The sequence below is a fragment of the Manis pentadactyla genome, chromosome 4 (genome assembly GCF_030020395.1).
Source record: "Manis pentadactyla isolate mManPen7 chromosome 4, mManPen7.hap1, whole genome shotgun sequence".
NCBI classification, from domain to species: Eukaryota; Metazoa; Chordata; class Mammalia; order Pholidota; family Manidae; genus Manis; species Manis pentadactyla.
The window spans coordinates 15,639,846-15,666,648 of NC_080022.1; the positions used below are offsets into that span (position 1 = coordinate 15,639,846).

Here is a 26,803-nt window from a genome sequence, read left to right on the forward strand (position 1 = left end):
TAGGAGCAAGAGTTGGGTGGGCGAGCCTGCAAGCTCTGAGCCAGGCGTGGGCAGGACTCAGTGAGAACTGGGTAGGGAGGGGAAATTACTTATGGGCGGAGGGCTACAGGAGGAGGGGATGGAGGGAGCGTGCCTGGGTGGGCAGGTGGCTGCCTACCTGGATCATGGTTGGATAGAAGAATGAGGATGGATGGAGGAATGGATGGATGAACACATGGGCAGACAGACAGATGGGAGGGATGTGGGCATGGTGAAAATTGAGGGCTGGTTGGCTGGAAGTAAACCAGGTTTGGAAGACAGCTTACTGGAGGAGGCTCATGGGTGGCGTTTCCAGGGGCACACAGGGGTTCCCAAGCTGGGGCCCCGGGGATGAACTCATGTTGGTGCTCCAGTATGACGTCTGGACTAATGCCTCCTGTGTAGGTCTGGCCCCCATGGTGAGTGACATGGACAGGAAGCCCTTCACTGCCATCCTGTATGGCAATGGGCCTGGCTTCAGGGTGATGGGCAGCGAGCGAGAGAACATCTCCGTGGTAGACTACGGTGAGACGACCAAGCCCCAGGGCTGGGAGGGGGCAGGGCAGCCCTTGGGGATGGGCCTAGGAACAGAATGTGGGCTTGTGGCCAAGGTCAAGGGTCTCAGAATAGCCAGGACTGGAGTCAGAACAATCTCAATTTGAATCTCCTATAATTCAGTAGCTCAGACCTTGGGCACGTGGCTTCACCTTTCCCAGCTTCCCTTTCCTCCATAAAAGGATTCTAGCTCCCAGGGTTGCCTGAAGGACTAAGTGGGTTTGATGAGCTTAGCATGGTGCCTGGCACATGAAGGTGCTTCCAGTGCAATGCTTCCGTTTTTACTGGCTGTATAATATTCCATTGAACGGGCCTTCCCAGTGTGTTCATCCAATTCCATATTGTTAATACTCATTTGTTCAGGATGTCCTGGGTGGGCCCAGGTCTAATGGGACAGCCAGTGGTAAGAAGCTCTCCTGGGTTGGCTCCCCTTCTAATCTGAACAACCTGGATGAGGTTGACTTTCTCCTCTGAGGGTTGAAAGTGCACGCAGATTCTGATCCAGACCCAGGCTTGGGTCCTGAGGCCATGCACAAAATGACTTCCCCACATGGAGTCTCAGTTTCCTCTTCTAAAATGAGGGCATTCAACTCAGCCTGGAAGGGGCATGGAGAAGCTACAGCTTAGGGCCAGGCCCCTGGCAGGCTCTCAGCAAGTGCTTCTTCTGGCCCTCAGCTCACAAAAACTACCAGGCACAGTCTGCCGTGCCCCTGCACCAGGAGACCCACGGTGGAGAGGACGTAGCAGTCTTCGCCAAGGGCCCCATGGCGCACCTGCTGCATGGCGTCCATGAGCAGAACTACATCCCCCACGTGATGGCTTATGCGGCCTGCATCGGTGCCAACCGTGACCACTGTGCCTCGGCCAGCTCGGCAGGCAGCCCCTCTCCAGGCTCCCCGCTGCTCCTCCTGGCCTTACTGCCCCTGGGTATACTGTTCTGAGGGCCCAGAGCCCGGGCACCCACAGGCCCGTGACAGACGGCCAGTGTCCCTCTCCCAGTGCTGCCCTCGCCCGGCAGCCCCCACCTCAAGGGGTGGAGAGGCAGAGGCGTCCGCAGCCATGCAGCTGCCAGAAAGGGGACCTAGGAAACCAAAGTCTTCACCTGCCTCGCTCCGTCTGGAATCCTCCACTGGTGCCAGTCCTGGCCCCCAGCCTCTGCTCCCTCCCCCTGCCTCTTTGGCCAGCAGAGTAGGTTTCTCTTGGGCAGGCAGAGAGCACAGACTGCAGAAATTCTCAAAGCGTCTTATTTTTCTAGCAAACCTATTTCTCCAGTCCTGGAGACCCTGGAGCTTCCATGGAACGTCCTGGATCTGACCCTTCCTCCCCTTCTCCTGCCTCTGGCCCCACCAGGCCCCACCACGCTCGTGCCCCTAACTGCAGGGGAGCCCAGGTCCTTCTCAGGATGGGACTTTGCTCACTCCCTCATTCCAAGGCCTCCCGGGGTCCCCAGGAAAGTCACCTCTCGGGGCTCACTGTCCAACCCCAAGGTGGCCCGGGCTGCGAGGAGCAGCCAGGCGGGGCAGACACTTCCCGGCCTGAATACACTACCCACTTGCTCTCTGAAGCTCTCCTGTTTGGAACAGCAAAAAAAAAACCAAAAAACAAAACAAAAAAAAAACACTTTCTCTTTTTGGTGTTGGTTAAAAGGGAACACAAAACACTTAAATAAAACCTTCCAAATATTTCCAAGGACAGTACTGAGTCTTTGTGGTCAGTGAGGAAGAGACTGAAATAAGGTCATTTCTCTCGGAAGAAATGGACTGACTCAGGGCCCAGGAGTGCGGGCAGGGTTGGGTGGGGATGAGGGCCTCCTGCTGGCCTGGGGCCTCATTACCTGGGTGGCTCTGGACAGACTGCTTTGTGTCTCGGCAGCTCAGCGTGCTTATCTGTAAAATGGGAGGCCGCCCACTTCTGGGTGGTTGTGAGGATTCAAGACTGCCTCTGCCCTGAAACCCAGGGCAGGAAGGCCTTCAAGGCTGAGGACACCCTTTCTGCACAGCACCCACAAACAGAGCTACATCCCCTGGCCCCTTAGAGCTGTGCACTCAGTCATTCAGTAGAATATTCCATGCTAGGCACTGTACAAGGCCTTTAGAGTTGCATGGTGAACAACACGACATGCTGCTCACAAGAGCTTCAGCCTAGTTCGGTGACTGTCATCTTTCCATTTCTGATTGCCCAGCTTGGGTAGTGGACGCAGGACTGCACCTGATACTGGGGGTATACAGAGCCCCCTGAGCTTGTTCCTCTCGCCTCATTGGAATGAAAGTCCTTATAATAATCATAGCTAACACCGACCATTCACCATCTGCCAAGCTCTGCACTTGATGCCTTATGTGGATTCCATTCGTTTAATCCTCACTGGGAAGGAAGACCCCATTACCCGCATTTGTAGATGAGAAGCCAGGGCTGTGGCATGATTGCCCAAGATCCCCCAAGTCGTGCAGCTGGGCTTTGAATCTGATTGCAAAAGCTCTTAATGACATACTTAATGACATCTTTTATTTGTATATAATTTCCACCCTCCTACCAACCAAGTTCTGAGGCAGCCAATACTAATAACTCAAAATACTCACCAGTTAACTATGAACTCCAAGAGAAGCCATATGGCCGAAGTGGGATGTCCTTCAGGAGTGAAAATGCAGCTGAGCAGATTTCTCTCTGAGCTTCCTAGACAGGCACGCCGACACTGGGATAAAAAGTGAACCTAAGACCTCCATTCTTGCCAGGACACAGACACCCCATCTTGAACTGCACAGGGCAGTGTTTTCAGGTGTTATTCTCCTAACCACCTTCACAGTTTTGTCGTACCTCTGTACTGTCACTTCCTAAACACTTCAGATTCCCATTCAAGCAGTCAGAAAGTTCACCAGTACCACCTGAAATCAACTTACATGTCTCAGGGGTGTATAACTGATACTTGGTCTTAGGCTGAGCTTTCCAGAGGCAGACCTGAGACAAGGACTTGAGTGCAAGCGGTTTGTAAAAGGGACCCAGAATGCTCGTGGCAGAGAGTGGGGGAGTGGCCCAGGAAAGGGAAGGATGCTGCTGAAGGGTGTGTGATTAAGTAGGTTGACGTTACAGGCAATGAGGGCTCAAGGTCACTGTGGGTCTCCAGGAGAGAAGATGCACGAAGATTGTCCCACTGTGCGAGGAGGGAGGTGGGGTATTCCCCCAACTCTCATCCCTTATTTCCTAAGGGCTGCTCCCAGGAAGATTAACATCCTGGCACTTCCAGGCCGCCTTAAAGGGCTGAGAGAACACCTGCAAGCATGTGCTGGAACATTAAATGCTCAAAGGGTACAAACAGGGCGCCGGCAGCATCTGTAAAATTTGGCGACACACTGATGGGGTTTCAAAGCATGGGCTGTGGATAGAGAGGCATTCACGTCTCTCACTTCCGTGTTTCTGTGAACTTGGGCAAGTTCTTTAACGTCACTGATGTTCCATTTCTATACCCGAATGCAGAGTGCCCAGCACATAGTGAGCACTTAGGGTCCCACCTAAAGGAGGAAGGGGCTCCGCCTGCCCACCTTGAGTCTGTGTCATGGACTGATGTGCCCTTCAGGAAGAATCAGTGATGCTCAGGCACTCCACGCTCCTTCAGCTCGTCACCTGTGTGGTAACTTGGTGGGCTCTGAGTCTAATCCATGGCAGGGGTCTAAGCAGAGGTTCCAGATGCACTCATCAGCACCCATGGCCATGGAACTAGAAGCTAAGGGGGACCGTCAGTACCCACCACATGGGGTTCCCACTGCCTTCCACCCCTTTCTCAGGAAGGAATAACAAAGATGAGCTGACAACCTTCTGTTCATCCAGGTAACCTTGTCTTCCGTTAAAGATAATCCAGAACTTAACACAATAAGAGTTTATTTCTGTCTCAAGCATCTGGTGATGCCTCTGGTCAGGTGACTGGAACCCAGGCTCCTCACCTTGCGGCTCTGCCCTCCTCTAAGTCCCGGATGTTCCACCCAACTGGAACTTCCATCGAAGTTCTATCTGACCAAGTTCCGTCAACGCAGGGAACCCACTTTTCGATCACTTCTCCCTGGAAGTGACACCCAGCACTCATAGCCCTTGGTGAGAACTGGTCATGTGACTCCGCCTAGCTGCCAAGGAGGTGGGTTATGTAGTCCTTGGATGAGTGGCTGCTTCCCGCCAAGGACTCTAGCAGGTCCTCCAGGTCCTCACTGTTGACACCTGGGGCTGTATACTTCTCTGTCGGGAGGACCGTCCTGTACATGACGGGATGTTGAGCAGCATCCCTGGCCTCTCACTAGGTTTCTAGGGGACAAGATGTGGCCCTCCCGACCAGTTGAGCTCTGCCCTAAGGAAAGGGTGTGGGAAGCTTGGGTTGTCTTAGCATCACTTATGCTCAGGATGCCTTCCAATTCACGTACTCCCCCGATGTCACTGAACATCCTCACAGGATTTTAAAACATTGGGAACTTTTCATATGAAATTTGGAAAAAGTGAAAGTGGAACGTCTGGCTGGCATTGCCCCACATTTCTGCAGGGCAATGATCAGTTGAAGCTGAGACCGCTGCCCATCAAGGGTATAGCTCTCCTGTTTGCTTCAGTGCCCAGCATGGCTGCTCTGAGGGCAGGAAGCAGCAGTACCTACTATGCACCGCGCCCCCATGAAGCACCTAAGATGAGGCAGTGAACTTAGCAGCTTGAGAGTACCTGTGCCGCACACCACCCCCAATAGTCCTGTGAGGTGGGCAATATCATCCCACTTTACAGATGAGAAAGTAGTGGCTTGGCAGAGTACCTGCTCAGAGCCCACGGCTTATAAGTAACAGCTGCAAGCTGAACTCAGGTCTGCCTGACTTGCAGTCCCTGGTCCCCACACCTGCCTCCTGATGCTAATCTGTCTCAGGAAAGCAATTCCTTCTCCATCAGCCACAGAAGCTCTTCCATGGAGTGGTGAGAGCCCTAAGCCAGCAGAGTTCATGAACAGCCCTGGTGGCTAACCTGAGACCTCCCACGGAGCTCCAGCACCAGATGATCTGAGGGTGGGTGGGCCAGGTGCGGGAATTAAGTTCTCAGAAGAGGATTTGGGTTCCTGAGTGCCTGAGTGGCTTCCCGGGGCCTCCTGAATCATTGCGTCAGGCCCTTTTCTGGCTCCTCAGCTATCTGCACTGAACCTCAGGGTGGGGGGACACATGTGCCCCACCAGCCAAGCTAGGGGCAGGCCAAGCTATGACCATTCACCCCTTTGCCTCCTAGATTCCCTGGCTGGGGCCTGACAAGACCCCTCCTGGGAAGATTGTATACTGGATGGCTCTTCGCATGCCCTCCACTCCTGAGGGATTTCCTCGGGCACAGGCCTCTTCCCACAGACCCACAGAGTGGAGAGGCCTTCTGTAGGATGGCAGCCCAGAGAGGGTCAGACACCAAATTGAAGTTGCACAGTAAAATGGGCTCCTGACCTCCTAACCCTGGATCCAGCCAACCTTGGGACTATGAGAAGGGAGGGCTCTCAGGGATCCAGTGCCTGCCTGATGTTGGCACTTCAGCCTCGCCTCCCCCTAACTCTATCTTTCCATCCTCTCAACAACACTGGAGGCAGGGCACTGCACTGGCCCCATTTTACAGATAAGAAAACCAAGGTCCAGAAAGTGACTGGGAACTCTGCTGCTATAGCTAGCAGTCGTGGAAGACCTGTCTGAGGAGGAGACATTTGGGGTGAGACCCTGTTGGTAAGATGGTAGCCTTGCAAAGAGCTGGAGGAACGATTGCCCCAAGAAGGAATAAAGCAAGTGCAAAGATCCTGAGGCAGGAACGAGCTTACTATGTTCAAAGGAAAGAAACAAGGCAAAGTGGCTGGAGCTCAGGGGAAGGTGGGGTTCTGTGGGTGGGAGGGGTGGGCAGGAACCATGTCATGTGGGCACGATAGGAGCCTGCATTTTCCATTGTGGGGGAAGCTCCTGGAAGTTTAGACGCAAGGAGAGAGGTGATCGACTTATGCTTTGGAAAGCTCCGTCTGGCTGCTGTGCAGAGGAGGACTGGGACACCAGGAGCAGATGCAGAGGGCAGTCTGGAGGCCTTTCTGTTGCTGGGGGTGGAGGTGGTGGTGGCTTGGACCAGCTAAGTGCGGTGACGGCGGGAAGGAGCTGGATCCCAGGCAAGTTTGGGAGTTAAAGCCAGCAGGGCGTGCTGAGGGGAGTGGAGGAGATGCGGAATCGGGGTGCCCCCTGAGTTTCTGGCCTCAGCACCTGGGTGGAGTGCCGTTTATGGAGGGGGAAGCAGATATGGAGAGGAAATGAGAGTTTGGATCATGTCCGCTTGGCGATGTTGACTGAAATCTGGGGGTGAACATGCCGGCAGCTATAGGTGGGAAGAAAAGTCTGGAGTTCTGGGGATGAGCCCGGGCTGGAGACAGAAAGATGAGGGTCACGATGGCATTGAAAGCCAGGGGGCAGACCGACGATGTGCTGTGCCCGAGGTCACCGAACCAGTGGTCAGGATCTGAACCGGGGCCTGTCAGACTCTGAAGCCACAGGGGCTCTCTCCACCCCAGCAGAAGATCACCTCTGGCAGCTGGGAACAGAGGGGGCTTCATCCGAGGTGGGGAGGTGGTGGGCGCTACGAGACTGAGGGAAGCAAAAAGCAGCCCCTGAAAAGCAATTTGGGAACCACTGCGGTCTAGCCTAGGCGGCCCCTTCCTCCCCCAGCCTGGCTGCAGGAGCCCTTGCCGAGCATGGAGCCCCGTCTCCTGCCCATTGTGTGGATAGAGAAACTGAGTCCAGAGGAGGGCGAGGCTGGGATCTAGGCCTTCTGCCTGACGCCCTGACTTCTCCCCTGGACTTGAGATGGGCTCCTATCTGAACACTCAGTGGTTGAGTTGAAACCATTCGACGGTGATAATCCTGAAGGGGGTGGGTTTCTCTGAGGCCCTCAGATGGAGCCGGGGCCTAGTGTCTTCCCCACTGGGCTTCCACCAAGGCAACAGTTACCCCATGCCTGCTTCTACCCCTTGTCCAGCTGTCCCCGGCCTTCAGGACCCCTCCAGGTCCCTGGCAGGGCAGCCTTGAGCCTGGCCCGAGTCCTGGCTCCTGTCCCGTGGCCCGGATTGGGGCCTCCCCCAATGGCCCCCGCCCAGACCACCCAGAGCCAAGGCCTGGCAGAGCCCGCGGCCGGTGCTCCCAGGCTGGCCAGCCACGGTCTGTCTCCGCCCAAGAGGCTGCGGCCTGGGAATGGCTAGCTGTCTGCTTGGAAGCAGCAAGGATCTCCAGAACAAACAGGGAAACCGCAGGTCCCAGCCCCGCCCCAGGAGGGGAGCTGCCTCTGGCCACGTTCACCAGCACCCCACTCTCCAGTGGGGACCAGTGGGGAAGGAGCAGAATGGCTGTGCTCACACGTGGAGAGAAGGCTGTGACTGGGGGCTCAGGTGAGCCTGGGCGCCCCTCAGATCTCCCCAGCGGGGAAGTTTGAGCAGGGGTGGGGTGCATCTCCTCAGCTTCCGGCCGAGAACAAAGCCCTGGAGTCAAACAGATCTGGGTTCCAGTCTGAACTCTGCCACATCCTAGCTAAGCCACCTTGGGCAAGTGACCTCACCTCTGCCTCGGTTTCCCCCTCTGAAAAATGGCTCCCATAGCCCCTGCCTCCTATGGTCAGATGACCCAGAGTCCCCTGAGTAGAAAGTGCCCAGCTCAGAGCACGACACACAGTAGGCTCTCGGGGGATCTGTCCCTGACCTATCACGAGCTCAGTAGGAGCCAGAACAGTCCCAGGGGATTCCTGGCCTGGCAGGGCAGGCGGGGACAACCTCCCTGATTCAGACCAGCTGGGGAATGGGGAGCATCTGACTCCACTAAAAGCCACAATTAGAACCCAATTTAAAGAAACGCTGTGTTAGTTCTTCCCAAGGCAGATGTGATTACAGGCTCGGAGCTAAACCGTTACTAAAAGGATGACACACAAGAGGCCCCTTCCAGGGCACAGCAGAACGTCCAGCCCTGCCCCCTTGCTGTATAACTAGGGAAACTGAGGCCCCTCGGAGGAGGGGACAAGCTCCAGCTCCCACTGTGGGTTAGAGGGAGGCCAGGCCCACACCCTGCCTTCTGATGGGTGCACCAAACTCTGTCGTCCCTCTTGCTTTTCTCCAAAGGACTTATTGCTGCATATAGAAGTCAGAGGCACCTTAAAGGAGCCAACTGTCCTTGGAAAGGAGAGATGGGGGCTGAGATTGATGAAGCCCTCAGAGGAAGTGGGGGTCTGCCTGAATGGCCTTGGCATGATACTGGCCATAGAGCCAGGGCCTTGGAGCCACTGGCCACTGCCTGCCCAACCCACAGGGGCCTCAAAATGAGCCTGCCTTTCTGCAGCACCCACCACGGGCAGGTGTCTTCCCACACCTTCACAGTAACTCCAGGACCGAGCTGCTAGGGTTATCCCTGCTGGAGGGACAGGGAGACTGAGGTTCTAAGTGGTCAGTAACTTGCCCAAGGTGACGTGGGGAGCCAGTGGCAGTGCCAGCAATGGCACAGGTGTGTTCCCATTAGACCAGACAAGCTGAGGTCCTTCAGCAAAGGGCCTGGAGCAGAGTCATCTGAGGGAATGGTGATGAGTGAGTCAGCAAATGAATGAATGAATGGATGGATGAATGAGTGAATGAATAAGAAAGCTGTTTCAAGGACTCTGCCTTTGGGCTTCTCCCTCGTTGCCCCCTCCAAGGAGACCCCGAGATTAATGGCCCTCAGGAAAAGGCCCATTTCACCTTCCCAGAAACAAAGATCCCCAAATTTCTGGGTCCCAGGAATCCCCCAGGCTGCCCAAATGCTCCCCAAGGAGCCCTGAACATACCTCTTTCCTGCATGCTCCCGTTAATCCCAACCAGTGTCTCCATGCCAGAAGCCAGAGGTCACCCCGCCCTTGCCCAGGAGCTTGGATTGGAGTCCGGGGTGGGGAAGGGATATGGGAAAGCAGACCTCTCTCTCCATCCCCTCCGCCCTTCCCTCCCCGCTGCGTGCTGGTCACTTTCAGGAGGCCCTGGGGTAGGGAGTGCAGACTCCAGTGGGCTCCAAGAAGCTTGGGAGGTGGGGTGCTGGAGCCCCCTGCTGGCCAGGTGCTCCCCCGCCCCTGTGGGGATGAGCTAGGAGGATTCCATTCATTCAGCGCTCATGAAGCCCCTGGCGCACCCCAGGCCCCAGGCAAGCGCGGGGACTCAGTGGAGAGGACGCAGACTGTGCTCCACGGCCCCACTGAGGACATGACTGGTGTCTGTGTGTCACGGTCCCCCACACCCAACCATGCTCCCGAGGACTGTCCCCACCCCCCAGAAAACTAAAAGCCCCCCCTGGGCAGGAACTGTGCCCCATTAGGCCAGGATGTCCCCGGGCACGGTTGTTATATCCCTGGGCTGGGGCTGCCAGTTTGTGAACCCTGCTATTCCTGAGAAACCCCTCTCCTCATTCCCAGAGCCTCCCAGGACAGGGTTGCCAGATGAAATATAGGATGCCCAGTTAAACTTGAATTTCAAATAAACAAGGGATGATTTTTTAGTATAAGTATGTCCCAAATATTGTGTGAAGTATACTTAAACTAAAAATTATCCTTGTTTACCTGAAATTCAAGTTTAACTGGGCTCTGTGTGTTTCTACTTGCTGAATCTGGCAGCCCTACCCCCGAAGCTCATTCCTTCTCCTGGCACTTGGCCTGTCCAGATGGCCCAGGCTGTGCCTGGACATGGCCCCTGCCTGCCCAGTTACGGCTTCTGTCACCCCCAGGACTGCTGTGCTCCCCCACTGGGCCCCACCTGCAACCCTCGCTCCCAGGTGGACACCCACCCCCACCTGGCGTGCTCAGCCCAGTCTAGGGACAGTCAGGAAAGCTGTCTGGCCTCCTGCATGATGGACCCAGAGAACAGCGCCAGAGAGTGACCTCACACATCAGAGATAGCAAGGGCCAGAGACGCAAAAATAAAGGGGCACAGACAGTGAGCAGATGGAGACAGCAGGAGAAAGCCACGACAGAGAGAGACAGAGAGCTTCAGGCCCCCTAACCGGAACTGCTTCGGGGAGCGCAGTGCAGGGGGTGGAAGGAGGCGTGTGAGCCCACCGGGGTTTGCCTGAGCTGATCGGGACAGAGGCTCAGCCCCTAAGCCCTAACACTGGACCTGGGGCTCTGGGTCCCAGACAGGCAGGCCCAGAAGGCAGCTCGGGGTCTCCTGCACTGGCAGTCGGGGTGGGAGGCTGAATCCAGCCCCAGTAGCTCTCCCCTCACCCTGCCTCCCAGGGGCAAACACAGGGACATTCACGGCTTCCCAGAAGGGCCTATGGGGCAGCCAGAGTGGCTTTTAAAATTAGCCTCACTAACCAGATCTGGTTATTTCAGGAGGCCTGGTCCCTGGCTATCCCCTTGGCAGGGCGGGTGCAGGGAGGGAGGGAGGGACCTCCACATTCCAGGGTTCCTGGCTGGGTACCCCCTGTGGCCTAGAAGCAGAGAACATCCAGGTCCCAGCCATGCACTGGAGAGGCCTGGGCCTGTGGCCATTTCTTCAGCAAAGTCATCTGAAGATTAGCCATGGATGTCCAGGGAGACCCCAGCTGTTGGGGGACAGGGGAGGACCTCTCCTACTGGGCATGGATTCTATGCTACGTACCTTAGAGGCCATAACAGCCTCTTCACAGCAATAAGTATGGCTTTGTCCCCACTTTACACATGAGGGCACTGAGACCCGGAGAGACAGGTCCCAGCTGAGGCAGGGGAGATGGGGATGCTGGGTCAGCCAGGCACCCAAGTCTCTGCACAGGAGGCCTCTTGCCTCCTTCATCTGTAGAAACCTCTGGCTGCCATTTCCACCACCAGAGTTATTTCTGAGTGGAGCTCAGGGCTTCCTGGAGCCTGATGCCCCCCTCCCAAGCTCTAATTCCAGCTTCTGGTTGGTGTCCCGGCTCGCCCTCCCCACCTCAGAACCCAGGGTGAGCACGGAACTGGCGCAGGCACAAGAGAAACAACGCTGGACACTTTGATCCCAAAGGCCAGATTTGCCCTCAGCCTCCCCGGCCCCACCTTGGAGCCCAGCCCAGGGGCCTGCCCTTCCCACAGACACTGGCACACACTGGGCAGGCAGAGGGGCAAAGGCAGATTCCTCACCCAGTTGCACCCCAACCCCCTGCTTCTGCCACAACGGACCACAGGGCTCCAGCTCAGCTGCAGGGTGGAGCTGGGGGGTGCGGTGCATTGTAAAGTAGAAGGATACACGTGAGGGTTCTGGAGCTCTTTCACAAAAGGACAATCAACCCCAGTAAAGCTGGGGAAGCCAAGGCTCAGGTAAGCATCTGACAATTGTACATTACCAACACCTCACATCTGGATATCTGTGCTGGGCCTGGCCCCAGTTATCCCATCTTCCACGCACAGCTGACCCCACATGCTTGGATGTGGGCTATGGACAAGGCCCCATTAATGGCTAATCACTCCCCCCAATTCCACACAATCTTTTGAGCCCACCAGGGGCTAGGATGGCACCAAGAACTCACTGGGGTGCCAAGGTCAGGACTATTAGCATTCCCACTGTACAGATGAGGAAACCGAGGCCCAAAGAGCCAAAATCACTTGCCCAAAGTCACACTTAGGAGGTGAACAACTCAGAGCTAAGCTCTTGACCTTGGTGCTGAACTGTGGCAGCCAGCCCTTTGGCAGTGGGATGGGAGGAGACAGGGTGAGGCGCCGAGGCAGACAGAACAGAAGAGCCAGGGCCCAGAAGCAGGGGAGGGCAGAGGTGAGGCTGAGCAGGGAAGGGGGTGGGTTAGCATGGGACCCACTGAGCCCAGGGCAGCCCTGAGGCAAACCCAGGTGGGTGGGGCTGGGGATTGGGTGAGAGCCACAGACACGAGGTTCCTGGAAGCGCCGTCAGGAAAGCACAGCAGCAGCTGGGGTGCAGTCAGCACTGAGCTGTGGGGGCGCTGGGGCTGGTGGCAGGGAGCGGGGTGGCCAGGGCATGGTTGATCCCACTGGAACCCAATTCTGGGCCCACCCCCAAGCCCAGTACACCCTGACGCACCCCCAAGCCACCCTTCCTCCAGTGCTCCTACCTCAGAGGGGACTTCCCCTCACCCAGCGCCCAAGCTGGGCCCCCGAGCCTCGGCTCCTCTCTCAGCCCACCTCCCATCAGGCCCTTTGTCCAGATGCTCATGCCCCCGCCACACCTTCCAGGCCTGCCCTCTGTCCTCCTGCCACCATCTGTCATCCACAACAGCCTCCTTGATCCTGCCCTTCCTGCACCGTCACTGAGCATCTATCCATCCTACTTCCCATTCCCTGCACTTTCTGTTTCAAATCCTCCTTGGCTCCCTGGTGCCCTCAGCATAAAGCCTCAGCCCCTTGGTCTGGCATTCAAGGCCATGTGACCAATGGCCTCATCTCTGCGCATCTTCCTGTCCCCATGCACACACTGTCATCACCTTCCCATCTCAGAACTGCTTGCTACCTTCCCAATTCCAGGCACTCCCTCCCCTCCAGACCTTTGCCCCTGCAGCTCCCCCAAGGACACTCCTGAGCCTTCCTGGGACCTCAGGCGCCGCTGCCGTCTTCTCCACACCTCCCTTGCCCAAGCTGGGCCCCTGCTTGCGCACCCCGGTCACTCAGCACCCTGTGTCGTAACTGCCCTGCACTGTGAGCACCTTCGGGCACCTGGACAGACTCACGTCATCTCCCTGCCCCCATAGTCGGGGTACGCGGTCCTTCGGCGCCCCCTGGTGGCCACATAGGAGAGCTTCTTAGGCTTCGCTGGGCGTTAAGGAGAGAAGCAGGCTGATCGCTGGGCACTCACTGTCTGGCAGAAGCTGCTTAGGTGTCTGAAACGCACCAGCTCAATGAATGCTCGTAACAAACCCTTGGAAGAGGTACTAATGCTCCCATTTTACACAAGTGGACACTGCAGCTCAGAGAAGCTAGTAAGTTTCTCAGTGCCACCAGCTAGTAAGAGATGATGCCAGGACTCAAACCTAGGTCTGCCAGACGGCAAACAGATCCCTGTTCTTCCCGCTGTGGAAAGGGGGAACAGGGTGGAGGGAGGGAGCCACCCCTGGAGGTCACGAAGCCTGTGGTTTGACCTTGGAGGTGCCCTTGGACCCAGCAGCTCCGATGAGGCAGGGAGGACTGGCTCTGCCGACCACGTTGGCACCACTGAGATCCCTCTGGGGTCCACCTGGGCAGGGTTCGTGCAAAGCCAGGCCCAACTCAGGGTACAATAGCGATAAATAGAATTTATTTTGTACAACTGTTACTGACACACACACGGCCACAGGGGCTTCCAAAATGGGTGTTGGGGCCAGAAGGCCGGCCTTTGGCATGGCGCCTAAAAAGTGTGGACAGACACACGCAAGAATGCGGACTCACAGCAGCTGTGCCTGGCTGCCCCTCCATGGGCGCTGGGGGCACAGGAAGGCAAGGCCCATAAATCTAGGCCGGCTGAGACCCCTCGGCCGGGAGTGCCGAGAGCATGGGGTGGCAGGGGTTAGGGTGGGTGCTGGCTGAGGAGCTAGGCAGGCCCCTCCCCCGCCAAGAGGGTCACTTGTCTGCCACGGGGAGGCAGTAGACAGGGCATTGGCAGATCTGCGGTACAGCTTGAGGGTCCAGGAGGGACAATGGGCACAGCCAGCTCCCTGCCCCTCAGCCCACCTGGGGCTCCAGGGACCCCAAGAAGCAGGGTAGGATGAGGGGAGGCCCCTAGGAGTATAATCCTCATTCTGGGGCAGGGGCATGGGAATCACAGTCTTCAGTGACCTCTGAAATAGTCTTGTCCATTTGTAGCAGAGGCACCCAGAGAGGGAGTGACTTGCCCAGAGTCACACAGCAGAATCCTAATGGGAAGCCAGGACTCAGGACTCCAAGCCCAGTGCTCATTCCACCACATCTCACATCCCACCACCTCCACAGTCGCTCTGTAGGTACTGAGATATCTCAGCCTCCTCCTCTTGTCTTGCGTCCCCTGAGGCCAGAGGGACATGCATGTGTGATAAGAGGGCCCAGGGTGAGGGCAAGCCAGGCCTGGAGTCCTGCTTCAACTGATCACTCCCTGCCCCAGCCTGGGGGGTGAGGATGATGCCAGCAGCTTCCCCACTCCCAGGTCTGGATGGCTCTGCCCTGCAGAGACAGCCCAGATGGGCACGCTCAGGGGAGGGCTGGGAGGCAGGGGCAGCCTGCAGGCTGGGGCTGGCCTTGGGGGCAGAGGTCCCGCCTGCCTGGATTTGACACAGCATCTTCACCTTGTGCTTCTGCGGCCTCATCTGCAGGGTAAAGGGAGATGGAGATTCCACGAAGCAGGAGACAGCAGTAGGAGAGGCTCACCCCTGGGAGTTCAGGCTCTGGGTCTTTCCATCCCACTGGGAACCCCCAGGCCCCTCCCTCCCAGCAACTCCCAAGTCCCTTTCAGGCTCCCATCAAACCCAGCAATTCATGGGCAGAAGGTGAGGCAGCATTTATTAGCCCCACTGCACAGATAGGGAAACTGAGGCCCAGAGAGGGGCCAATGACCTGCCTGAGTCACCTAGCATCTGAGCGGCAGAGGATTCAAACCCAGACACCAAGAGATGTTATGTATCAGACAGAGGTGACAGAGGGTCAGGGAGGAGTCGGCCCAGCCCCCTGCCCACTCCCACCCTCTCCCCACCAAACAGGCGCTAAGGGCTGGGTCTGACCTGCTCAGTTTCACCTTCAGAGGGGGAGCCTGGCTAACAGCCCTGCAGAGAGGATGGTGGCGAGGCAGGTGACAGGACAGATGACAACGTGGGGCGGGAGACACAGGCAGGCAGAGGTCACTGACAGCGCCCAGGCCAGGCGAACCCAACCCCTCCTGGCCTGGGGGACCTCTTGGTTCAGCCCCAGCCCTGGTCCCCTTGACACTCCCCTGGTGGCTAACCTCCCTCCCAGGGGAGGCCTCCCCAGGGCCAGCCTCCAGGCTGCCCATCCCTGCCCTGGCCAGTCCCCTGGCCGCGCGTGTACCAGCTGCGGCGAGTGCTGTGAAGATGCTTCCAGCTGGATTTTGATCTCCGGACACGCAGGGTCCCCCGACTTGCTGGCGTCCGGGTGGGGTGACCGTGAGGGGCCTGGGAAGGGGGGCAGGAGGGAGCCACCTCACTGGCCACGGGGAGGCACCAGGGAGACGGGGGCATGGATGGGAGGTCGGCAAGGTGCTCCCCAACGCTGCCGAGTCCCTCCCTTGGGGAAGTCCACCCTAAACTCCCTTCCATACCCTGCCCTCACCCTCCAGGAGCTTTCAGAAGGCACCCAACCATCCCAGGCTGCAGAACAACTCCACCCAATGTCCCCAAAGCCAGGAGCAGTCCCACTACACGCCGACCACTGGAGGTACGGGAAGTGGTTTCAACCTCTGTGCCCAGCCCTGTCCCCCTCCGGCCGCAGGAACGGCGCTGCTTGGCGGAGGAAGCTGGCCCTGGCCTGGTACCTGGGGAACTGCCCCCACTGGTCGTGCTGGCGCTGTCCTCCAGCCATGTGCTATAGATGAAGGAGTCCCGCTTGTGGGGCGTCCCTGAGGACGAGACGCTCTCCTGGGGACAGGGAGAGGAGAGGAAGAGGGAAGTCAGCCCTGGCCCGTGGCCCCGGCTGGCCTCCCCTCCCCTTCCCAGCCGCCACCTCAGCCCTCTACCCTTGCCTGCTGTAAAGAGGATGGGGGCCCAGCAATGTCTGCCCCAGGGAGACCCCAGGAGCACAGAGTGGGACGAGGTACAGACGCAGGCACCACCACACACTCCCATTCATTCATTCAACAAACATCTGCTGATGTTCTCCTGGGCCAGGCCACCGAGGGAAATCAGGCAAGGTCCCTGCCCTCAGGGAGCTCAGTCCAGGAGGTGAGACAGGCTACGAAGAGACGATTATAATTTTAGTCTCTAAGTCCCATTGGGCAGAGCCCTGGTCTCCACTGTCCCCTGCTGGGCCTGCCGCAGCTGGAGCAGGACCTGTCAAAGAAGAGGTGCCCACGAAAGGTCTGTTGAAGAATGACAAAAGGGTGCTAAGGGCAAAGTCCAGGGGCCAGTGAGAACAGAAAGGGGGCCCTCCTAACCTACCCTGGTACTAGAAAATCAGGGAAGGCGTTGAGGAGGAGGTGATGTGTGGCTGAGTGGAGAAGGATGAGTAGGGGTCAGTCAGACAAAGGGAAAGGAGGAAAGGACAAGTGCAAAGGCCCAGAGGTGGAGTAGGCCTGGTATATCTGGGGAATGCAAAGGGGTGCAGAATGGATAGAGTTGTAAGAGATGAGGTGGGGACAGAGGGAGAGAGAGAGACTAGCTCTTCCGTGGTCTCAGAGAGCAGGCTCTGTGGGGGGCACTGGGAAGGCTTCAGAGCAGGGGAAGGGGAGTCTGCGGTCCTTCATCCCATCTCAGCTACACCCAGACTCGTGCTTCTACCCAGAGCATCTCCAGGGAGCACAGAGCACCCCTCAACGCCATTCCTGGGCCTCTTACCAGGCCTGTATCGTCCCCATCCACACCCTCCGTCTCCACCACGCTGGCGAAGCTGCTGGCACTGGACGAGGAGCGAGAGAAGTCCTTCAGCACTTCGGCGCTCTGGGCTGCCGTCTCCGCTCTGCCACACACGGCACCCTGTCAGCCAGCACCCACTCCGGGCACCTGCTGTGCCAAGGCCCCCCGTCCCCTGCCCTCCCGGCCCAGGGAGGCCCAGCCTACAGCCAGCCAAGCCCCTCTGTGGCCCCATCAGTTTCCTGAGCCTCTGAGTCTCCCCTCTGCCACTGTACTTCCTGGTATGTGGGCATCCTTCCCCTGCTCAAAAGCCTCTCATGACCCCCCACTGCCCCAGACAAAGTCTCATTTCCTTGGCTTGGTGTTCAATAACAGTAACTATTAACAATAATCCTATTGTCCGGTGTATGTTAGCTCTGTGCCAGGCACTATTTCAAGTGCTTTCATGTGAGTTATCTCATCGCTATCACTCTTAGAACTGTCTTACAGATGAGGAGACACCGAGGCAGGGAGCGCGGACATGCTGCCGTAGGTGAGAGAACGGTGGTTGGGATCCAGGCCTTCCAGGTGCACAGCTTAACCCTATTACCTTTTTGTCCCCTGCTCAGGGCCTTTGTGTCTCTTGCCTGGAATCTCACTCCTTCCCTCAAATCCCAAACAGCAAAGTCTTTCAAAAATTGGCCAAGGGCCTCCTACTCAAGGAAGCCTTCCCTGATTCCTCCTCTGCAGGTAGGAGTGACCCTCCCTGCTCTAGGTCCTGCATGCCTTTTCTCTCCCTGACCGTGTCATCCTTTTCCACTTCTCTGTTCACCTGCCTGACTCTTCTGCCTGGGCTGAGTCCTCTCGACTCCCCCAGGGAGCACAGAGCCTCTCCACTGGCCTCCCTGCTTCCATTCCTGCTCCTGCCTCCTTCCGGCCACGTGGCAACCATAGTCAGTTTTTAAAGCACCATTTCCCTTACCTAAAATCTTCCAAAGGCTCCTGGTTACACTTAGGATAAACCCAAAGATCTCACACAGCCTCGAAGCCATGACCTAGGCCCTGCCTACCTCTCCAACCTCATCTCCACTGCAGCACGATGTCTGCCTGGGCCTACCCCTCACCACTTGGCTCTGTCCATACCACCCTTTTCTATCCTTTAAGCATGCCTCAGGGCCTTTGCACTTGCGGTGCTTCTTACCTGGCACCTTCCCTCTGCCATGTCAGTCCTAGCAGGGCTGACTCTTCACTTTGCTCTCAGTTCAAAGCTCACCCCTTTGTAGATGTTTTCCTGAACACCCATCTAACCCCCAACCCACTCATTCCTCACTGCATCCCCCTGCTTTGCTTTCCTGCTATAATCACTATCTAGAAATAGATGATTAGCTTGTGGCACACTGGACTGTCACCTCCATGAGGCAGGGGCCATGTATGCTTAGTTCACCACTATTCTAGAGCTTTGCATGGGGCCTGCAAGTGGGTGTGTGTCAAAGGATGATCAGAAAAGGTGCCCAGTTCTCCCTGACACCCTAGTGTGGCACTGTCAATACCCCTGGGCAGCCCCAGGTCCGGGCAGGGGCTGGAAAGGATAAGTCCACCACACCCAAGCCCCCTGGCTCAGTGTGCCCCAAGCCCCAACCTGTTCTTGGTCGTGGGCATCTCTGGGGAGCTCTGAGTGGATGAGTTCTCCGACCTGGGCTCCTGTGAGACGTGCCCGCTGTCTGGGGTCTTCTGGCCAGCCGGGGGGCTCTCCCTGAGGGGCACACGGGGGCAGCGGGGGGATTCAGCACTGGGCCTAGCACCAAGGGTAGAATGAGGCCCAGGTGGTGAGAGGAGGTCACGGGCACCCAACTCACCCTGCACCCTATATCCTCCGGGCCTGGCCCCAGGGCAGTCTCTGAAGCTCCTGGGCTGGCCTGGCCCCAGGGGGGGCAGGTGCTGCTGGAGCACATTACGTAAGACAGGACACTACTCCCCAGGGATGATACCAGGGGGTTATCATTGTTCCCTCTTTGGATAAGGAAACTGGAGCCCAGAGACGGGCAGGCACCTGCTCAGAGACATACAGCTAGGACATGGCAGAGACAAGACTCGAACCCAGGATTCCCAGGATTGTGGGCTCTCCTGGCAGTGAGGACAGCACAGCTCCAATCCTGAGGCCTCGGTGCACCCACCACACTGCTTCACATGCACTGCACCACACCTTACAGTGGCCCCCTGCCATTGGTTATGTTCTTATCCTCATTTTTCAGATTGGGCTAGTGAGGCTCAGAGAGGTTCATTAACTTCCCCAGGGCCACACAGCCCCAGTGTGGTGAAGACAGCATTCACATCCAGCAACTATCCTCTGCTTCCCAGGGGCTGCCCTGCTGCTCATACAGCGCGCTGCCCACACCCTGCGCACACAGGTGCACTCATAGACCTCCACAGACTAGGCTGCAAATCCCAGCTCTCCCCCTCACCGGCTGTGTGACCTGGGTAAGCCTCTGAGCCCCGTGACCTGCAGCACCTTGACAGGCAAGGCGTGACCCCCAGGGAGCAAGCACAACAGCTGAGGGGATGAACACATTTCACGTTAGGTGACGAGCTGGCCCTGGTGCCTGGCACACAGTGGAAGCCTCACGGTACAGCAGTCACTGGTAGGGGACAAGGGCCAGAAGGGTGTGTCCCCCCTCCTGCCTGCTGTGCCCCGCCACCCCACCCTGCTCCACCCACCTTTTCTCCTGCACCTCCTGTATGTTCTCGATGCCGATGGCGCTGCTGCGGCGTGAGCCAAAGGGGCCCGGCTTCTTCCTCGTGGGGCTCTTCCCAGGGACAATCAGTGACTGCAGGGAGAGGCCCAGCTCAGCGCGCCCGCCCTGGGAGCCCTGCCGTACCCCACATGCCACCTGGGGCTTCCTGCCCCAGGTCTTGAAGCAGAGGCCATGAGCAAAAAAGAACAAAAGAAAACATCTACCTCCCAGACAGTCCTCCCAGTTTACGCACAGCGTGACCGCCCCCCCCACCCCCCAAGATCACAGAGCAGGGCTGGGCCCAGGACCTTAGTCCAGAAGGACAGGGGTCTGAGGAGACTTGGCAGCCTCTCTGGCCCAGGATGGGAGGGGGCCAAGTCCTCTCTGTCCCCCGGTTTCTGCACACATCCCTAGGGTGGGATGCCCAGGCTCCAGAAGCATGCCCCAGCTTCTCTGGGGAAGCGGGAAAGTAGGCCAGGCCCCAGGGAGGTGTGGAGGGGCAGGAACCACCAGGTCAGTTCACGGTGGGGGGGTAGTCAGGGCAGAGCAGAAGGGTGGCACTCCATGCAGAACTGGCGATACTGGGGGACGTGTGGTTGGGCAGAAGGTTTTTGGGTACCAGATCCTGGAAGGGACTGGGCCAGGGTCCCAGGGGCCAGGACAGGGCCAGAAGCCCCTGGTGAGGGGCACTGGCTCTGGTGCAGGTACCAGGCCCCAAAGCAGATGCTGAGTGCCATCAGAGCTGCCAGCACACCATCCTGCATGCCCTGGGCCTGTCCCAGGGAAATGGGGGGCAACGTCCCCAATATGGCCTCCATCCTGAGAGTGAGCAGAGAACAGCGCGTGCAGGCAGCCTCCAGAGCCGGTGGCCCCGCGGATGACAACCTCTTCCACGGTTCCTATGCCTATGGCACTGCCCCGGCGTCCGAATCTACTCGTACTTTTCCCAGGAATAAGCAATGACTGGCAAGCAGCAGAGGGCCGGGGCAGAGAGACAAACAGACACAGAGTCAGAGAGAGAGAGATGCCAGGAGGGGGAGACACACAGAGAGAAAGAGGAGAATGGGGTGGGGTTGATCGAGAGAGAAAGGGCAGGGGAAGGAAGGAGAGATGCACAGGAGAGAGGCACGGAGATTGACCAGAAGCCAGTTACACAGAGATGGGGGGACACACAGGGCAGGGGAGGGGAGCACATGAAAGGCACAGAGTGACACGCAGGCAGACACCAAGGTGGGAAGAATGGGGAGGTAAAACGGAAAGAGCGAGGGAGACAACAGTGGGAAAGAGGAGCAGGAAAGGGAGGAATAAGGCAGGTGCCAGATGGGGCAAGAAGGTGGAGAGGCCAAGGGAGGGGGAGGACAGGGGGAAAAGGGAGGGGAGCAGAAGGAAAGGGAAACAGCGTGAAGGGGGGGAGAGTTGTGCAAAAACAAAAACAAAAATGGGTCTGGTTACTGCCATGGTGGGTGCTGCTGGCCTGGCCCTGTCCCCGGGGCCCCTCCACGGCCACCCACAGGGGGCTGGGCCACTCCGGCAGGGGAGCAGGGAGTGGCTGGTCCAACTGAGCTGAGGGGAGGGTGGGCCTGCTTCTCCAGTGACTGGGCTTGGTGACTGCTGGACAGCAAAGGGCCCACCTGGCTTCCCTGGCCAGACTGGGGCACAGACCGGGGCAGGGGGGCCTCCTGCTACATGGCACAGCCTCACAGCACTGAGCACAGGGCTGGGCATGCAGCACAGTCAATAAATGATGGACGGACGGATGGATGGATGGAACGACGATGGACGGATGGGGTGGGGAGCAGGTGCAGTGCAGGCAGCCCAGCAACCCAGGTCCACAGTGGAAGGCCTTACCCTCCAGTAGCCCCTCACACCCCCCAGTATCCACGGCAGAACCCCACAGAGCCTGGCAGATGCTAGAGAATCACACAGAAGCTGATTCCTGACACAGAATAGGTGGCCACAATCACAGAGGCCCTGGTGCACAGCTGGTGCTCACACAGCAGCCTTGGGCCTGGCACACGGAAGTAGGTGCTCACAGTTAGTGCTCACACAGCAGTTCACATTCTGACACACGGTGAGTATGCACTAACATTGGGGCTCATTCAGCAGTCCAGGACCTGACATGTAGTGGGTTCTCACACAACAGCCCAGGGCAGGGCACACAGTAGGTGCTTACAGAGTTGATGTCTACACAGCAGCCCAGGACCTGACACACAGTAGTGCTCACAGAAACTCAGGGCCAGGCCCACAGGAGATGCTCACAGAGTACATGCCCACACGGCAGCCCATGTCCTGACACCCAGGAGGCACCCACCAGCATCTCAGAGCCAGGCACACAGAAGGTGCTCCCAGAAACTCAAGGCCTGACAGTATGTGCTTATACAGCAGCCCAGTTCCCAGCACATGATAAACAGTAGGTGCCCAATAAGGAACGTGATACAGAGGCTGCCCCGGAGTGGACCCAAGGAAGTCACCGCGGAATAAAGGGCCGGGAGGAGGGGAGGCTAAGGAGGAGAGAGGGAGCCACAGGCTCTCAGCGCTCCAGTGCCGTGGCCTGGGCATGTGACCCCCAGGGGAACCAGTGGGGAGACGGAGTCTAGAGCCCAGGATGGGCGCTCCGGGCAGGAGGGGCCAGGCCTCGGGGCAGGGGAGAGCGCATGGCCCCTGGGGAGGGCACTCACTATTCCCGCCGCCTTGGCCAGGTCAGGGTTGTTGGGTGCGAAGCTCCCGCTGTGGCTGGTGGACACGGTGCTGGGCTTCTTGTTGCTTAGTCCCATGGCGTCCATGGACTGGCTGCGGCTCCGGATCACCCGCTGCGAAGGTGGGTTGGGAGGGCTAGAGGCACGGACTTCCTAAGGCCCCACCCCTGCAGGGAAACCCAGGAGCCCAGCCACCTGGTCCCTTCCCACCAATGCCACTCAGGGTGACCCCAGGAAGTCCCTTCCTATGAGGCCACACGAGAGGCAGGGCCAGCTGGTGCCTCAGCTCTGCTACCAATTTGCTGGGTGACCTTGGGTGACCAAGCCACTGTCCCTCTCTGAGCCTCATGTGGTTGTTGCAAGGACTGCAGAAGATACTGGTCATGACCAAAAGCACTCCAACAGCCCTCCAGAAACCTGTTTCTTCCTTTTAGGGTCCCTCGGAGCATTCTTGCCTTCTTTCTTTTCTTCCCTCCTTCCCTTTCTTCCTTCCTTTTTCCAGCCAATCTATACTGAAGGCTTCCTACGGGCCAAGTACTTTACATCGGCTCCCTCATTCAGTCCTTCTGGCAAGGTGGGCCCCATGCCCATGCCCATGTTATACTTGAAGAAACTGAAGCAGAGGCCAAACCCATGCCCTTAACTGTGGGCTCTGCTGCCTCTGGGAAATTCTTTGACCTAATCCAGGTCCACGGTCTAGCACCCACCAGATGCAGGACCACTGGCGCCTTCCCTCAAAGAAGACACCCTAAACCCATGTTCACCCTACTCATTCCCTGTCTCTAGTGGCAAAGGCAGGGATCTCTTCAGACCTTTTTCTTAAAGACAGTCTGTTTGCCTCAGTACCGGGCAGGCCTGGGCAGCTGGGCTAACCCCCTTATGCAAACCCATGTCTCCAGCTTTGAGATGTGCCCTGGAGTGAGGGTGAGGCCCAACTGGCCTGGCTGGACACCCGGAGGCTGCACACCTGGACACCCGCAGGTGGAGATGGCGGGAAAGAAGCCACTGCCAGGAACTGCAGCCTGGGGGGGTGATCCAGGCCCTATCAGGGAAGAGGAACTTCCCCCTCCTGCCTCTCATTTTGTGCAATAGTTGCTGAGGGAGACGGGCAGGGTTTTGCATTTTGCTTTTGAAATTTTCTCGCACTAATCTGCTTTACAAATAATTCCTCTGTATGAGGTAAGTTGCCATTACCCTAACCAACAGATGAAGAAACTGAGGCCCAGAGAATGTGCAGTCTGGTGAAGTACCAGAGCTGGGATCTGAACCTAGGGACATAACGCTTTAGCTAAGACAAACAGCCAGGGTGGGTTATACAGCCTAAAATCACACAGGCCGGCTGCTTCTCCTACGACCACTCTGTTCACACACTCCTTCCCGAACCTGTTTCTTTCCTTTAGGCAAGACGAAGGCCTCCTCCTCTCTTCTGCTAACGCAGGGGACACAACCCTTAGCATCAGAGCAGCTCGTTGGCACCTAGAAGGCTCCAACATTCAGCTGAACTCCCGGGACAGACTCCGCCACCAAGCCTAGACCCCGCCCCAGCATTAACTCCTTCCCAAGCCAGAGCCCCATCCTAGCCTCCCAATGGCAAGCTCTCTCCCAGGCACAGACCACACCCCACCCTTTAAGCACACCGTAAAACCTATGTCCACCCTGAAGCTTGCCATAACCAATCTGGACTCCAGGTACGTGCTGCCAAGCTGTGAGCTCACTTCTGAGTCTATTAGCCACACCCCCTACCCCACCCGAGCAACGCCCTCACCCCACCCCCACGCCTCATACGTAACCCCACCCATGACTCCACCCCCAAGTCAGGCTCCTCCTCCATAACCCCGCCCCGGACTCCAGCCCGAGCCACGCCCCCAATGCGAACCCGCCTCTAGCCACACCCCCACTCCTTGTCCATAACCCCGCCCCTGACTCCAGCCCAGCGAGGTCCCTCCAGGTAGATGCCGGCTCTTCACCTTGAAAGACTCGAAGAAGCCACCGCCACCGCCGCCGTTCTCCGTCTTGTCCTCGTCGCCGCCCAGGCCCATCATGGACTGGCTGTGGATGTGTAGTTCCTCATAGAGCGTCTCCAGGAGGGCGGCCCGTGTCCGCTCCTGCGCGCCAGGCCGGAGCCGTCAGGAGAGAGCCCAGGGATCAGCCCTTCGTCCCACCGTTCTAATCCCGGCCACCTTTCCTGAGTGAGTGGGAAGTGGGCCTGGGTCCCAGAAGCCTAGGCCAGGTTTCCTCAGGGCCCTCCGCAGCTCGGGCTGTGCAAGGCCCCTCCAGGATCTGGCCCCACATCCCGCACGGCGGCCTTTGAGCTAGCCTGCCCACACTGAGCCCCGCCTGGGCATTCCTCACACACCCCTGGGCATGCCCGCCTCTCCCTTGACCCTCCTCTTCTCTCTTGTAAATCGTCCTCTCCCAGACAGTCCTCCCTAAGGCCAAAGCCTGAGCAGCGCTTTTCCCTCCCTAGGGGCAAGGCTGAAGTTCTAGGTTGGGATGAGGGTTTCAGTCCCAAAAGCCCATCCTCACCTCCAGTTTGGCAAACTTCTCTGCCTTGTAGCAAGCATATTCAGCATTGATTAGTTTTGTCAGCAAAAATTCCTGGAACTCAGGCCCCTGGGAGCCCCCAGCATGGAGGAGAGGAGAAAGGGAGGTCAGGTGAACAGAGACAGGAGGCTGAGCCCCAGTGAGTCAGAGGCTGGGGTTCCTGAGCCACACCCAGCTGGGGCCTAGGGGTCGCCCTCTTCACGCCCAAAGGGTGCCTCCTTGTGCTCAGCTTCCCAGCCCAGGCGCCTGGGCGGGGCCCCTATGCCTGGGCAGGACACCCTTTGGGGAAGCAAACCCCACAAATGTAAGGGGCTGAGTTGGAGTTCCCTACTGCCTGTCTTGAGGGGGAGGCTGTAGCCAAGGCTTGAAGTATGCCTCCTCCCTAAACATTTTAGAAGAGGATTATAATTGTCAAAAAGGTAACAGAAATGAGGAAAGGCCACAATGTCTACTATGAAAAATGTAAAACAATGATATAGTTTGTTCTGTGACTTTATAAGTAAAGGTCACGTTTTTATCAAGATGAACAGAAAACCCAGGCCCCAATTGCATGGTTAGGGGAGCCCGGATGCCCTGGCACAGGGTAGGCATTTGAATAGCATGGGTTCAGGACCTCATTGGGCAGAATGTGTGCCCTCCTTGGCCCCCACCCATTTAGTCCTGCTCTGCCCATGACTGGGACTGGGGGCCACCCCTCACCTTCCTGAACACAGCTGGGTCCGGGAGGGGGGGCCCGAAGAAGGGCACGTCGTCTCTCGCAGTGACGGAGACCTGGAAGGGACGGCAGCAGTCCCTGCAGAGACCCCACACCAGCCAGAAACCCCTAATTCACCTCCCTATCCTGCCCATGCTGGGCACAGGGCCAGCCCCTGGGGTGGAAGGTTCAACAACCACCAGTTGGGTGAGTGAACCCCAGAATTTCAGCTGCAATAAGCTTGGTCCTGAATTTGAGTGGTAGTAAGGGGTGGAGTATCTCAGGAGTCATTGGGAAAGGTGAGGGCGGAGGAGGGTGAAGGCTGAGGACAGGAACCAGCCTCTTTGAGGGAGGCAACTTTGTAGAACAGAGGAAACAGGATGGGAATTCTCCATCATCAGAGCAAGAGGGGCTCAGAGTCCTCTGGACAGTCCCTGTTTACAGTTGGGAAAACTGAGGCTCAGAGAAGCCTCACAGCAAGAGAGGACAGTGCTGCGGCTGATGCCCCTGGGATGCCCCGAGATCACCCACCTTGTAGAAGGGGCCGTCGGGCCCCCCGCCCTCAGCCTGCACCACCACGTAGGCATGCAGGAAGTTGGATGCGATCATGTCGGGCACAAAGGGTGTGTTCTCATCCTGGAAGACCACAGCGACGATGTCATTCCCGATGTGTCGTTTCCGCTGCAACTGAGCACAGGGCCACAGGCCTTCACAACCGGGCCAGAGAGGGGCCCACTGGGCGCAGTGAGGATGCCCGCAGGGGTGTGGGGGGGTAGGCAGAGGGCACATCTAAGGATCTGCTCCCCCCGAAAAAGGTGGTGAGAAACTTGTCTTAAAATTGTTTTCTTGGAATCCTGTGACAAAGGAAGCTGAGGCCAAGAGAGAAGTGACTTACAAGCCCTACAGTGAGTTAGGGGACTTAAGACCCCTGAGCCCCAGGGCTCCTGGGCCCCAGACTCTACCTGTAAGCCCTTCTCCTGTCTAAATACCCCAAATGTGGCTCCTCATGAACAAAAACATTCTACTCAGTATATATTCTTGTTGCTGAAATGAACAGAGGATCTTATTAAAAGACCCTAAGAATAAGGAATAAATTATTTCCATCTTTCTCACATTACCCTTTTTTCCCATGGG

General features: G+C 57.7%; 2 protein-coding genes across 26 annotated transcripts in view; one reads left to right on the plus strand and one right to left on the minus strand.

The window, feature by feature from the left end:
* Positions 1-1,717, plus strand: part of ALPL (alkaline phosphatase, biomineralization associated) — a 58,776-nt gene extending 57,059 nt beyond the window's left edge. For both annotated transcript variants that reach the window (XM_057499812.1, XM_036914561.2), the window contains exons 11-12: positions 424-543; positions 1,249-1,717. In XM_057499812.1, the coding sequence (XP_057355795.1) occupies positions 424-543; positions 1,249-1,514 (386 nt within the window). In that variant the 3' untranslated portion in view covers positions 1,515-1,717. The remainder of the gene's footprint in view (positions 1-423; positions 544-1,248) is intronic.
* A 12,055-nt stretch (positions 1,718-13,772) lies between these two features.
* Positions 13,773-26,803, minus strand: part of RAP1GAP (RAP1 GTPase activating protein) — a 62,682-nt gene continuing 49,651 nt past the window's right edge. For 9 of the 24 annotated variants that reach the window (XM_057499822.1, XM_057499826.1, XM_057499821.1 and 6 more), the window contains 13 exons: positions 26,201-26,356; positions 25,675-25,746; positions 24,958-25,044; positions 24,399-24,536; positions 22,414-22,545; positions 20,621-20,698; positions 19,719-19,828; positions 18,643-18,798; positions 17,010-17,130; positions 15,992-16,094; positions 15,529-15,663; positions 15,225-15,266; positions 13,773-14,813 (listed from right to left, as the gene is read on the minus strand). In XM_057499822.1, the coding sequence (XP_057355805.1) occupies positions 15,241-15,266; positions 15,529-15,663; positions 15,992-16,094; positions 17,010-17,130; positions 18,643-18,798; positions 19,719-19,828; positions 20,621-20,698; positions 22,414-22,545; positions 24,399-24,536; positions 24,958-25,044; positions 25,675-25,746; positions 26,201-26,356 (1,314 nt within the window). In that variant the 3' untranslated portion in view covers positions 13,773-14,813; positions 15,225-15,240. Of the gene's footprint in view, positions 14,814-15,224; positions 15,267-15,528; positions 15,664-15,991; positions 16,095-17,009; positions 17,148-18,642; positions 18,799-19,718; positions 19,829-20,620; positions 20,699-22,413; positions 22,546-24,398; positions 24,537-24,957; positions 25,045-25,674; positions 25,747-26,200; positions 26,357-26,803 lie in introns of those variants that run through there. The other 15 variants (XM_036914589.2, XM_036914593.2, XM_036914592.2 and 12 more) reach the window with 13 other exon arrangements.